Source organism: Actinia tenebrosa, unplaced genomic scaffold, assembly GCF_029948245.1.
Source record: "Actinia tenebrosa isolate PJP-AT-01 unplaced genomic scaffold, QUT_ActTen_1.0 PGA_scaffold12__29_contigs__length_12842862, whole genome shotgun sequence".
Taxonomy (NCBI): domain Eukaryota; kingdom Metazoa; phylum Cnidaria; class Anthozoa; order Actiniaria; family Actiniidae; genus Actinia; species Actinia tenebrosa.
In genome coordinates, this window is record NW_028292572.1 from 3,635,911 (window position 1) to 3,649,647 (window position 13,737).

The window sequence follows — 13,737 nt, forward strand, 5'->3', positions numbered from 1 at the left end:
GTTGAAGGTGTGCGCTGGGAAGACAGGGAGTATTGGGAGGCGTACTGCCCGCGTTGCGGTTGTAACAGAAGTGATCAACATATAACAGTTTACAACAGTTTTTTATTTCCACAAAAATATATATATACATACATAAATTGAATAAGTTACAAATATTGTGGGGGGTGCAAGAGAACAACCTCAGAGGTTAAACAAGCTCTTACACCCTTAAGACGAAAATGAGTAATATTTACATATATGTAAGATGGGAAGAATCATATATAGTACAGTAGTTTTCGTAGTTGAACAACTAGAAATTTCATAAAACAAAATGAACGTACAGGAAAAAAAAAAAAAAAAAAAAAAAAGAAAGAAAAAAATCAGAAAAAAATCAGTAGTTTGATATAAGAGGTCATTATAACGTTACGGACTCTTGATTATGCAAAGGCAAATAGGAAAAATGGTGATTTAAAAATGTAATTAGCGAAAAAAAAACAATCAAGTAATTAAATGTTCTTAAACAATCATTCATCTGAGTTAAGCAAATACTTTTTGTAATTCTTTTTGAAGGCTTTGAGTGAACAACTATTTTTAATCTCAATGGGTATATCATTCCAAACTTTAACAGCCGCGAATTTTGTACCAAATTTTCCGTAATTAAGATTTTGTCTAGGTAAAAACATACTTTTGTTCGATTTGGAGCGAGTATTATAATTGTGAATTTGTGATAAGTCAGTGAAATAGTTAGAAAAAAATTCTGGCAAGTAATTGTTAGTGTGTCTGAAGACCAGTATACCCAATTGAAGATTAACAATTTCATAAACATTTAACATGTCCAGCTTCCGAAATAACGGTCTACTAGAGGCCCTTCTGTCGGCAAACGTGATGACGCGGAGAGCGCGTTTTTGAAGGACATGAATACGCTTAAGTTTTGATTTGTAAATGCTACTCCAAGTTGATGTAGCATAGGAAACGTAAGAATAAATTAGGTTGTAATATAAGTTTTTGAGTATATCAAGGTTAAGAAAATGTCTGACTTTATATAAAATACCGATTGATTTGGCGATTTTACGCGAAATAAAATCGATATGTGAATCCCATGAGAGGTTTTGGTCGATTATGACGCCAAGGAATTTCGTACTAGAAACTCTGTTTATTGCTTTATCCATTATTTTTAATATCGGTGTTTGTTCTAAGCCTTTAAGTTTTTGTATGGATCCAAACAGAATAAAATTGGTTTTAGAAATATTAACTGTTAATTTATTTGCCAGTAACCAATCCTCAAGTGAATCTAGCTCATTTTTAAAGACTTTTAAAGTGGTTGTCATACTTTTGTGATTATAAAATAAATTCATATCATCTGCGTACAAGATTAGGTGTATCGATTTCGATGCGTATTGTGCATCATTTACGAAAACTAGAAAAAGAATCGGTCCAAGTATGGAGCCTTGTGGGACGCCATGAGTGATCCTTAATAGATCAGAATCAATGCCATCAATCGAGACATATTGCTTCCTATTCTTTAAATAACTTTCCAACCATGCTTTTGTACCGTTGTTAATACCATAATAGGACAATTTGCGCAACAATAAGTCATGATCTATTGAGTCGAAGGCTTTAGACAAATCTAGAAAAATACCAATTGAGAAATCACCATTGTCTATTGATTCTATTATCCTATTGACAAAGTCTAGTATAGCGTAAGTAGTGTTTCTTTTCTTCCTAAAACCAAATTGATAGTCAAATAAGAGATTATTGGCTTCTAGATGTTCTGTTAATGATTCACATATTATTTTTTCGAATACTTTTGAAAAAATGGGAAGGAGAGAAATAGGTCTGTAGTTAGATACAATAGACTTGTCACCTCCTTTAAAGATAGGAATTATCTTGGCTATTTTCATCATATCCGGGAAAGTACTAGTCATTATCGAAGTATTGAAAATGTGACTTAATGGTCGATGAATCAATTCGGCTATCATAGTCAAGTATTTTATTTTAATGCCATCGTGACCGGCAGACTTCGAGCAGTCGAGACTGTATAATTGGTCTAGGACTTTCAATGGTGTTACGTGTTGAAAAGTAAGCTCCGGCAAAGGTGATGCTTCCTTCATCCAATTGTTATAACTTAGTTTACTGGGAGGGAGTTTCTTGGCTAAGGATGGCCCTACATTGGTGAAAAATCTGTTGAAAATATTAACAATATCAGGTTTACTGTCAAAGTATTTTTCATTGTAAACGATGCTAGAAGGGTATTTTGCTTGTTTTCTTCTTTTATTCATTATTTCGTAGATAATCTCCCAAGTAGCTTTTAAGTTTCCATGAGCTTTAATCATTAATTTATTGTAATATTCCTTTTTGGTAAACCTGATCAGATGATTCAGTGTGTTACGGTAATTTCGAAAGGCCTCGCGATTGTTCTCAGTAGGGTTTCGAAGTTTTGCTCGGTATAGTTTATTTTTTCTCTTTATGGATTTTAATATACCTGGTGTAATCCAGGGGTTATTCCTAGTTGAAGGTTTAACTAAGAATGTTTTTATAGGGAAGTGTTTGTCATATATTTCCATTAGTGTATTTATCATGAAATTATACTGTTCGTTGGGGTTGTTCGAATTGTAGATAACTGACCAATCAACCCTAGATATTTCCTCTCTAAATTTATCTGCACTACGAGCGGAGAAGATACGCTTAGAGTAATTTTCCGGACGTTGTTTATGCTCTTTTTCGTATTGAATAATGAATATTGGTAGATGGTCAGAAATATCAGTGTATAATATGCCAGTGACATTATTGACGGATTGATCAAATGCATTGGTATAAATGTTATCAATCAATGTTGCAGAATCACAAGTAATTCGTGTAGGTTTTGTTATGACCGGAAAAAAAGAATAGGAGAGCAACGTATAGACAAAGGCATTAGTTTCCGCGTTAGAATCACTTTTTAAAGGACAACTGACCCCAAAAATTGCCGTTTTTCATATAAAACTACAACGTACATAGATCACATAAATTCAACTTTGAACTCTGATACAGCTTCTATGTCGCCGAAAAGAAATAATCAATTCGCGAAAAATAGCAATAGAAGAGCGCCATATTTGAGCCCGCAATAAATTACCGCATTAATGCCGTGACGTCACAACGTGAAGCTTGCATTCCAAACTTGTTGAGTTTGTATATTTCGAGTGCTAGTCGATCTTTTAATAGTCTAAGTTAGAGTAAGTTTCTTAATCCAGATGGTCCATTGTTGTGTGCCAGAATGCACCAACCATTCTTCCAAAACTGAGTCTGTTAGCTACCACAAAATTCCTAACAAAATAGCTCTTCAGAAGGCATGGATAGCGCGGATAAAGAGAGAGAACCTGCCGCCTTTGAAGAACTGCTACGTTTGCAGCGATCACTTCGAGGATTCATGCTTTGAAGTGGATCTGATGGAGCAGTTAACCGGGATAAAAAGGAAGAGGAGATTAAAGAGCGATGCTGTTCCGTCAGTATTCAATTTTTGCAAGCCAGCTAAAAGAAGAGCTACATCAGAGAACCGGCTCAAACGCAAACAAAACGAAGAGGTGAGATAACATGTCATTTATACATAACATAGTTTACATTGTTTTTCGAAATAATCACTCATGAAAAAGACTTATTAATGCATACCGAAGCGAGTCATCAATCATTAGCTATTTATGCTTTCATAGATGAAATGTTGCTTAAAATCATAAGTATAGCTAGTAATATTTGATCGATACTTGAAATTTTCAAAATGGTTATTTGCACGTGTTTAGTTTACATTTGATATTTATTCGTAAACCATAACAATGTTGCCGTAATATTCCAAATTTGCTTGGATAAATGACCACGGAAGAATAATTTATAGCATTGTTGGTTAATATGTTTATTTTGTATTATTTAAGGTAAAGTAGGCCTCGAAGAATGGTTTATAGTATTGTTGAAAACATTGTTTATTTTTGTATTTTCAAAGAATGTGGAGCAGCTATGTGCCACAATAAATCCCTCGTGTGAAGATCCACCAAGTATGGAAACACCAGAGTTCTCTCCTGAACCACTTTGTAAGGAGATTGGTGTTCAGTGTTGCCTTGGTTGTAGATATGTTGTAACATCCACTGCATCAACTCAGACAGAGCCTGGATACTATAAAGATGCCGACACAACAACGGTTTACAATCCCTCCCCTTCACCAAACATCAGTAGAGATGAAATACTCAGTGTGAGCTTCCACGACCACAGCTACAGTACTAGCTATCACACCTCACCAGTAAAGTCAATGCCAACAGTGTCTCCACAAAAGTCAGAAAAGTCTTTGTTTTCAGAGGAAGAGGGACTCCCACTAAGTGACGATGATGATGGTTTCATTGTTTCATCGCAAGAGACAGTTTCAACAACGGACAGTGAATTAGAGCCAGAAAACAAAGACTGCAATAAAACTCTTGAAAACCATATCAAAGAACCTAAATATTTGGTATTTAACTCTTGTTTGCAGCAGTTATTCAAGTTTTGTAGAAGCTGTGGAGCACCTATCGCTGATGTCAACTTTGTATGTCAAGGCAGCCTACTTATTGTGACAACTATATGTATGAAACATCATGCTTTGACATGGTACTCACAGCCAATGTTAAATCGCTTAGCTATTGGGAACTTGTTGATTTCCTCATCAATATTATTTACTGGTAATACTTTTACCAGACTTCAAAACTTTGCATCCTGTCTTGGCCTAAAATTTCTGAGTGAGAGGGTCTTTTACAGACATCAGGAACGTTACCTATTTCCTGTTGTTAATGATGCTTGGAAGAGAGAGGAGGCTGCTGTAATTGAAGAGCTGTCAAATAAGGACATAGTAAATCTCAATGGTGATGGCCGAAGTGACAGTCCTGGCCATAGTGCTAAATATGGCACATATACTATGATGGAGACAAGCACAGGGAAAATTGCCACCTTCAGCATTGTTCAAGTCTCTGAAGTAACCAGCTCCAATGCTATGGAGAAAGAGGGGTTTCTAAGGTGTTTGAACACTTTAGAAGACACGGTCAGTATAAAATGTATCACAACTGACAGACACACATCCATCACCAGCACTATGGCAAAAGATTTTAGCCACATCAAACACCAGTATGATGTGTGGCATCTTTCCAAGTCAATTGTAAAAAAGCTGAACAAGAAAGCAAAATTGAAGAAAAACCAAGAGCTGGCACCCTGGATACAATCCATTTCAAACCATCTTTGGTGGTGTGCTGCTACATGTAATGGGGATGTACAACTTTTGAGAGAGAAGTGGAAATCTGTTGTTCACCATTGCGTGAACAAGCATTCCTGGAAGGATGCAGAGGTATTCAAAAAGTGTGCCCATCCTCCCCTAACCCGCAGACAAGTGCGCACCACACACTGGATCAAGCCGGGGTCACCAGCTCATGTGGCCCTAGAAGAGGTTGTCCTTCAACCAAAGTTACTTAATGACTTGGCAAGATTGACCGACTTTTGTCACACAGGAGGGCTTGAAGTTTATCATTCGATGATGCTGAAGTATTGCTCAAAAAGAGAGCACTTCTCTTACAAGGGAATGGTTGCTCGTACTCAACTTGCTGCCATTGACAACAATTTCAATACAGCTAGAATTCAAGCAATTGTTCAAAAAGGCCCAAGGAGTGGAGAAGCTCGTTATCGCAAGTGCTTCCCTAAGATGCACAAGCGCTGGGTTGTTAAGCCAGTCTTACAAAGAAAAAGCTATGCTTTCCTCCCTGAGCTACAACTGAAAGTACTTGAAATTTGTGAGGGTGGCATGGAGGCTGCAGGGGTTGACCCAATTGAAGAGGTTGAATTACCAAGAAACATTGCTAGTGTTCCTGCCCCAGACAAACAGGAATTGATTGAACGACACCGGTCAAGATTTTCTAGGTAATTAATTTAAATGGAATGTAGTAGAGACTAAAAACACTGAAATGTGTAGTGTTAAGTGATGCTAATTCTAACCATTTCCTATTTTTAATTAACACTATTTAGTAGAAAATAATGCAAAGCATCATTGGCACTCTTTTAGTGATTGTACTCTAGTGAATAGCTGTTTTGAAAGAACTGTCAAGTAAGCCTGTCGTCCCAATCCCCCTCATCTTTGAACAGTTGTGTTCATTACTGGTAATAATTACAATGCTTCTACAAATGGGAAGGTACATGACAGACCCAAGTAAAACTGCTATAAACAAAATATGTAATTAATGTGAAGGGGACCTGATTAAAGTGGTAGATAAGTTTGCAGTTTTTAGATGTTCAGATGAAAATTGTATTAAAATATCATTACCACTTAGGAAACGATTGACTTTTAAATGAAATCTTAAAAGAGGTCTTTTCTTTAACTATCTACGCTCCATTATATATGGGGTCTCTCCCAGTATGAATGTAGTATAGAAAAAATTCCAGCTGAATAGTGACTTTCACTTTCACTCATGGGAATCAAGATGTTCATTCATTTGCTCTCAGTGAATTAATCAGCACATGATTACTGAGCTGCAAAGGGCCTATTTGCCTGGAAAAAAAATATATGAGCCATAAATGGCTGACAAGCCTGGATGCCAAGATTTCCTAGTGCCAATTTGTCTGACAATGAGACTAGTCAGTACCGAGATTCTAAGATGGGGTGGGATTCTATCACCAAGAGAATTTTTTTTTCATTTAGCACAATTTTTGAATCCATTATAGCATGCTACTTCAAGGCAAATTCTTTATAAACAATACTGACTAGCCTTGTTTTCAGACAAATTGGTGCCCAGGAAATATTGGTTATCCATGTCTAGTATAACTGCAAAATTTGCTTGGTTAGCTCATGATTTTGTCCACTAGTGCTTTGTACACTAGGTTCTCTATTCAGCTGGATATTTTGTCTAGGTGTAGTTGTTTTTAAATAATAAAATATGCAAAACCTAGAAAACATTTATATAAACAACTTTCTATATGTACTTCATCTAAAAATAAATTCATGACTACTCTTATACATTTTGGTCTCAGCCTTTCCATGTTTTCCTTTTCAATTTATCAATTCAGAAATCCTGATAGAAAAAAATCCACTCTGTGTATATGAAATGAAGTAAGGAATAAATAAAATGTATATAATAACTCCATGTAACTTTAGGCCAAGCTAATCATCTGCATAGTGAAAACCTTCAAATTCAAAGTCCTCCTCTAGTCCAGGGGGAGGGAAGTGTGCTCTGATGCACATGACAGCACAAGAGGGCAGAACAACCCGAACTTCCTTTCCAAGAACTCCCCAGCACCATCTTGCTAGTTGCCTATATGCAATGTGTCTGTACTGCTTGTGCTCTGGGCCTTCATACGCATTACTGTACTGCTGTTTGTACTGAGCCCATGCGGTTCGAAGAACATACTTATTGGCACAAACAGGTAAGAATCCAGGATGTTGAGTAATGCATGGTGGTGGTTCATCAGCATCTCCATCTTCAACAACAGACTGGCATGTTGCAACCACTTTTTCGATTTCTTGGCAACAAATGCATTCAGATATTGAATCCATAATTTGGCAGCTACCACAGGTACACCTATTTAACAGAAATAAAACAATTCTTAGTATCTTTGAACATTATCAACGATTGTCCCAAGTGAGAATATACATACACAACTTGTGACACAACTATATCCCTGTATCTATATCCTGCAGTATATAACTTATTGACTATCAAGCGATGTTTTTAAACATGTTTTTAATTAAAATTGTGAAAGTTGGTATTGCTTTTGGTCGCAAACTGGATTCATGCATACCAATATCTAAAGAACAGATTGCAAGAACACGAGTGGCAAGATACGATTTTATATAAAATGGATATGTAGTTCAGTTTTGTGATAAGACAGAGGTACGACTTACCAATCTGAATTTGTAAGTCGATTGTTCTCTTGTTCATCGTCTTCAATAATGTCACTGTCAGATCCTTCTCTGAACTCTTCATCTGAGGAGATTTCTATTTCTGGTTCAAACTGATATGGCCGTAAACCAAATTCGTCGTCCATTCCGAAAAATTCTTGAGCGAAATCGTCTCCCGAGCTGTCCGAGCCTTCGGAAGAAGAATTAGATTCTGACATGCCTTTAATTTGATGACCAAGTTGTATTTTTTGAGTAAAAAGTATAAGAAACTGAGGAAGAAGTCAGGCAAACAACTGGAAGCTTGAACTCTTGTGACGTTGTGACGTCATTACGCTATTTTTCTGAGCCCGCGATAAAAGCGCAAGATGGCGGCCACCAGAGCGATATATGCGATGTTTTCAAAAAATTGTTTTAGAAAAATGGATGCTCTATCCCCTTTAAAAACTGGATTTTTGGACTTCTCAAATGATGTAGTTCCTCTTAAAAATGGGTCATTTTGGAGGGTCAGTTGTCCTTTAAAAGGTCAATATTGAAATCTCCAGCTATGTAACAATTTTTCGTATTATGTAGTTTTTCTATAAGTTCAGTAAAAACGTCTGAGTAGCTATCAATATTAATTTTTGGAGGTTTATATGTGACACCCACTAATTTGCTTTCCTTGTTCTTTTCCACTTCCACAAACAGAAATTGGATATCGTTACTATTATACTTTAAGTCATTGCGAATCTTAAAATTATAATTATTTCTGACATAAAGAGCAACTCCTCCGCCACCATCTTCGTTTGGCCGATTTAAGACTATTGGGCCTTGGTAGTCCGCTATTGCAAAGGAAGGTAGATCATCTTTATCTTTTTAAAGCCATGTCTCGGTCAAAGCAATTACGTCAAAGTGACGCTTTAAAGAGGTAAGATAACAAACCAGATTATCGAAATTCTTTCGTAAACTTCTTATGTTAAAATGAATGAGTGAAAAACCAATTGGTTTGTCTAAAAGATTTTCGAAACTATCTTCGACATAGTATCGACAATTGCTTAACATATCATTGACATTTGCAAACACGTTTTCGTCCGGGTCACAGAATTTATCTACAAAATTTGCTTTGGACCTGGCGAATGTGTTTTGGAAAGGTTGGAATGAAAGTCCATTGAGCCGATCAAAGTTGTGAAACGGGCTCCAGCCGTATTGTAATTCAAGCAAGGCTGAATGGAACTCGTCGTCATCTAATGATGCAAACGGCAAGGCGTCACTTATGCAATGAGAGCATATGTGTGATTTTGATAAATGAGATAGGTCGTTAACGTCGGTACAATCAGGTGCCTTGTTAAGACACTTCAGGTGACAACGTTTAGAGCAAACTGAACAATTAACTGTTCTAGAATTTGAATTTAGGCGTTTTAGGCATATTGTGCATACATTATTTTTTTGTTTACGCATAAAAATTCAGGAATGAATATATTGAAGAAAAGTTAGATATATAACTATATAATATTCACTTATCTTTACAAAAGTAATGTTCAGTTTGTTGAGACATGTCGGTACATCAGGCAAATCGTGCAAATTGCAGGTTTGATCTTGGGATGATTTCGGTGAATTTGATCCTGCGTTGATCCTGCTTCCATTTTGTATTGCGTCTCTGTAAGATCCAAAGCTTGCAGTAGCGCCAAGAGAGCCAAAAGGTTGCTCTGAATTAAAGGCCATTGGTCTTGGTTTTATGACCAATCGATCCATACTGAAATATGCGATCTTCCCTTCTTTGCGTGCTTGTTGCAGCTTCTCCTGTTGATCCTGTCTTCTTTTGACAACTCTCGAGGAAAGATCTTCGTTGATGTAAATACCTGTTCCTTTAAGTTTCTTGCTAGATTGAAGAACAGCTTCTTTATCTTTGTATCGGAGGAACTTAGCGACGATTTGTCTTGGCTTCTCGCTGCGTCTACCGGTTCTATGAGCTCTTTCTATTTCAAAGCCGTCTTCGGGATAGATCTGCAGCTTCTCATTCAAGAGATCTTTAACCTTCTGTTCCGTTGTTGCCCAGCTTTCGTTTTTGTCCTCTTTCAACCCACTGATCCTCACGTTGCTTCGCCTGCTCTGATTTTCAAGATAATCTATCTTGTTGTCAAAATCGTTGATACTGCCCTTTAAAGAATCAATCTCCAAGCCTAAGGCGTCAATTCTGTTAAGTTTGCTCTTCGTCACGTCGATGTCTTTCTGTGAGAATTGCAAACTATCCTTGATTCCTTGTATTTCGCGGTTTAAATTATCAAGTCGGCTGTTGAAATTATCAATTAGGAGGTTCACAAAAGATTTAAAGCTGTTTTTCTGTACTTTAAGAAGTTCTTTAACTATATTAATACTTATTTGATCGGAGCTCAAGTTATCGACGTCCGCCATCTTACATGTCACATGTCACGTGCATTCACTGTTCATATCTGGCAGTGTTTGTATGTACAGGCTGAGGGTCCAATTACCTTCAAAGAGTACGTGGATCGATTTAACAAGGAGTCGTCGGAGTGATTAAAGGGAGTTACTAGGGACGTTCTGGAAACTATTTCAGGACGTCCCTTATTTTTGTTAAGGTCTTATTAAATGCCCCGGAAACTGTTTTAAGGATATCCTTATTTTTATTTATTATTTATTAAGCGCCATAGGGAAATATTTTGAAAGGAGTCTTATTCTTATTAAGTGGGGGTTGGAAACTATTTCAAGGAATCCCTTATTTTCATTCATTATTTATTAAGTACCCCAGAATGATTTCAAGGAATCATCCAGGGTACCCTGATACATAGGTACAAAGCGATTTGGAAAGTTTTTTGAGAAAATTCTTTATTATTATTAAATATTTATTAAGGGCATCTTTTAAGTAATAAGACCTCAATAAGAATAAGGGATTTCCTAAAATAGTTTCCAACCAACCTTAATAAATAATAAATAAAAATAAGACTCCTTTCAAAATAGTTTCCAGGGCATTTAATAAGATCTTAATAAGAATAAGGGATTTCCTAAAATAGTTTCCAACCAACCTTAATAAATAATAAATAAAAATAAGACTCCTTTCGAAATAGTTTCCAGGGCATTTAATAAGACCTTAATAAGAATAAGGCCATCCTTAAAATAGTTTCCGAGATATATGATAGCCTACGCAGCAGTACTAATAACCCTTTCAATATATGGACTGTATTACATGCGAACCCCCTGCTGACTGCATCGTTAAAAAAGAGTCGCCGACCCTCATTGTCGACGACCCTACTTTAAACGCGCCTAACCACATAGAGGAGACGGGGCAACCCTTCTTTCAATGTCAAACACCCACCGCCCATCCTGCTTACCGTGTGTCCGCAGGTGGGTGAATTCTTCACCTTGTATTACGTACCGAACCCTGTCAGGCGCCCAGAGAGAATACTCTACATCGTCGTATTTGAGGAGTAACCGCATGCGGTTCAAATCCTCGAAGACGACGTAATTTTTTATTTCATATGCAATACCCTCACTCAAATCACGCCAATGCACTTGCTGTAGCTGCGAACTACGTTCACAGCCCATATATTCTATGAAATATTTTTAAATGCGTTGTCAAAGTGTCCGTGGTTTTGAAAGACTTGCAGCACCACCTACAAGGTATGCGTATTTGTTCCGCATACGCAGCGATGGCACGGCAGATTTCATCGTAGTCGTTGCTTATGAGCACCTTGTAACCATTTTCTTCATACCTTCGTAAGAGCAGCTGTTGATCTGGCGACAATCTGCCGTCACCCTTAGGGGTTTTCAATTCAATGCAGAAGCCTCGGTAGTGCACGTGTGCGTTTAACAGCAGTAAGTCGGGTTGACCTCGTTGGTAACCTTTTTGCCAGCACTTTATACGTTTACCGTCGCTGTCCTGCAATTCTCCCAAACCTGGTGCTATGAGCATCTGAGGGTAAAACCTGCGGATGTAGTTAACAACCTTTTTATGTAAATCGAATTCATTTTCAATCTTAAAGACAAGCTTTTTTGCGCTGTTAAACCGCTTTTCTACTTCATATTTTCCGTTTTTCCTTAGTGCGGGTAGCACTTCTTCGAAGACCCAATCACGAAACTTAACGGCTTGAGGTAACGTAGAGCTAAATATCAGTTCATACAAACCAGGCTCGGATATGAACACGGAATGTGGGTGCATAGTAGAAGCGCCCTGTTTTAGGGCCCTTCCTAACTCACTCGACCTTTTCTGGTATTTCTCAGAAACGTGCTCCCTAATTGCGTTTCTCGTTTTCTCATATCCTAATGCGGCTGCCACCTCTTTTCCCTTAAAGTACAAAGTTTCGCCTTGCACTATGCATTGCAGTTTTGTTTCGTTGTTTTGGAATACGCGTAGCATCGTATATCTGAGAAATATTTTAACTTTTTTTTAGGGTAACTAGGATGAGGGAGCGCAGCGAGCTAATCAGTATGCAACGCTCTTTAGCTGATTCATTTCTACACTCAGTTGCGCGTCAGAAACGACAAAGACGTAGCAGTTTATCTTATCGCTGTCGCCCGCACTGGTGTTCTTAGTGCGCTTAATCTCCAAAGTAATACCGTCTTGGGTGTTGACCAACCGCAGACCCTGACCGTGTATGGATTCGTCGTTGATGGTGCGCATGTCAATCCACAGCGCATACTTATCATTAAAGAATTCCTCAGGGCTAATTTGGTCGCCAAACTTGCGCATTGCCTCCCTGTGCACGTCTGCGGGCTTTATCCCCTGGGAGTAGACCTTGTTTGGAACGCCGTTGACATTCACCCCCACGTTAGTGATGTTGGGGTTGTGAAAGGCCTCGGAGTCGCGCTTACCGGCTTCGTAGGGCTTGGCAAACACCAGCATTAGCCCCGTGAGACTTCTTCGGGGGAGGTTAATGCTTTGGTTGATAACCTCGTCCGTCTTGTCCAAGAAGCTAAACGTCTTATACATCACCACGTGGTCGTAAAGGAATGCCTTGCCGGAGCTGTATTCCATGCGCCAGCGCTACGGGCCAGCTCTTCGCTGTACACGGTCTCATACTGCAGCTCTAAGTTGGTAATGGAGTATGGAGTTGTTGTGGTAAGTGCAGTGCTTAGCCCACCAATGATGTTATTAGCAGCTGCTAAGGTTACTTCAAACTGTAACTCGGATAACTGCCTGGGGTAGTACGCACCGTGATTTGTGATTACTTCAAAGTCTAATGGTATGACATACTTACTACCATAGGCTGTCTTTATTCGCTTTGCGTCTGCTACTGCGGTTTCCCCACTGCCGTCAGTAGGTTGCGTTTTCGTAGGTGTGCGGACCTTACGTAGAATGACACTACCAATTCCTTGTTCTATCCTTTGCGCGCGGTCAAATGCTGTTAACCATAAATCTTTGGAGGTGGTGTATAAATCATATCTATTTAAATCCAATAAAGATTCCCCAGCAAACTTAATTCTCATCTTAGAAACTAAGTTTCTATCCACGTTGTTAACAATAATTCTTTCGTCTGTGGGGTCAGACTGCACCGCTAAGTCGAACCTTAAAGCCAAGGTGCCGGGTACTAAGACTAGGTTATCCGTTAGACGGGGTACGCCTACGTACAAGGTTTCTCCTGGTTTTGCGCTGCTGGGCGTGAATGTGACCCGGTGAAAGGTGCGTTCTGCTTTCAGCCCGCCAACCTGCTTAGGTAATACGTTGGGGTTTAACTTTGAGCTTATCATATATAATGGACGTAAACGAAACTACTGACTTTGACCCCACCACTGAGGAAGGTAAAGAAGACATTAACGACGGCGGCGAAGAACCGCTGCTTCCCGCCCAACAACCCGATGATTCCCTAAGAAATAGAATTGCAAAGGCCCTAAGACATCCCAAAGCACGCGAGTACGTATTTACGCGCGACCACATAGAGCTAGAGGACTTAGGCACC

The 13,737-nt window shown here is 38.4% G+C and overlaps 2 protein-coding genes and 1 pseudogene across 2 annotated transcripts; 1 reads left to right on the top strand and 2 right to left on the bottom strand.

Moving 5' to 3' along the window:
• Nucleotides 1–2,968: 2,968 nt before the first annotated feature.
• On the top strand, nucleotides 2,969–6,288 carry LOC148911985 (uncharacterized). The gene is made up of 2 exons (XM_089028439.1): nucleotides 2,969–3,539; nucleotides 3,950–6,288. The coding sequence occupies exons 1-2, from the start codon at nucleotides 3,210–3,212 to the stop codon at nucleotides 5,879–5,881; spliced, it is 2,262 nt and encodes a 753-aa protein (XP_088884565.1). The 5' UTR covers nucleotides 2,969–3,209; the 3' UTR covers nucleotides 5,882–6,288.
• On the bottom strand, nucleotides 5,866–8,305 carry LOC148911986 (uncharacterized). Its single transcript, XM_089028445.1, has 2 exons — nucleotides 7,853–8,305; nucleotides 5,866–7,529 (listed from the first exon to the last, which is right to left on the bottom strand). Exons 1-2 carry the CDS (start codon nucleotides 8,065–8,067, stop codon nucleotides 7,112–7,114), a joined length of 633 nt encoding a protein of 210 aa, XP_088884571.1. The 5' UTR covers nucleotides 8,068–8,305; the 3' UTR covers nucleotides 5,866–7,111.
• A 3,958-nt stretch (nucleotides 8,306–12,263) lies between these two features.
• LOC148911987 (uncharacterized) lies at nucleotides 12,264–13,528 on the bottom strand (annotated as a pseudogene).
• Between the last annotated feature and the right edge of the window lie 209 nt (nucleotides 13,529–13,737).

What these genes read in the sequence shown, in the direction of transcription:
- LOC148911985 (XM_089028439.1), top strand. Translation starts at nt 3,210, where the DNA reads ATGGTCCATTGTTGTGTGCCAGAATGCACCAACCATTCTTCCAAAACT. An exon ending in AACGCAAACAAAACGAAGAG is followed by an intron (nt 3,540 to 3,949) that starts GTGAGATAACAT and finishes GTATTTTCAAAG; the next exon opens with AATGTGGAGCAGCTATGTGC.
- LOC148911986 (XM_089028445.1), bottom strand. Translation starts at nt 8,067, where the DNA reads ATGTCAGAATCTAATTCTTCTTCCGAAGGCTCGGACAGCTCGGGAGAC. An exon ending in CGACTTACAAATTCAGATTG is followed by an intron (nt 7,530 to 7,852) that starts GTAAGTCGTACC and finishes TCTGTTAAATAG; the next exon opens with GTGTACCTGTGGTAGCTGCC.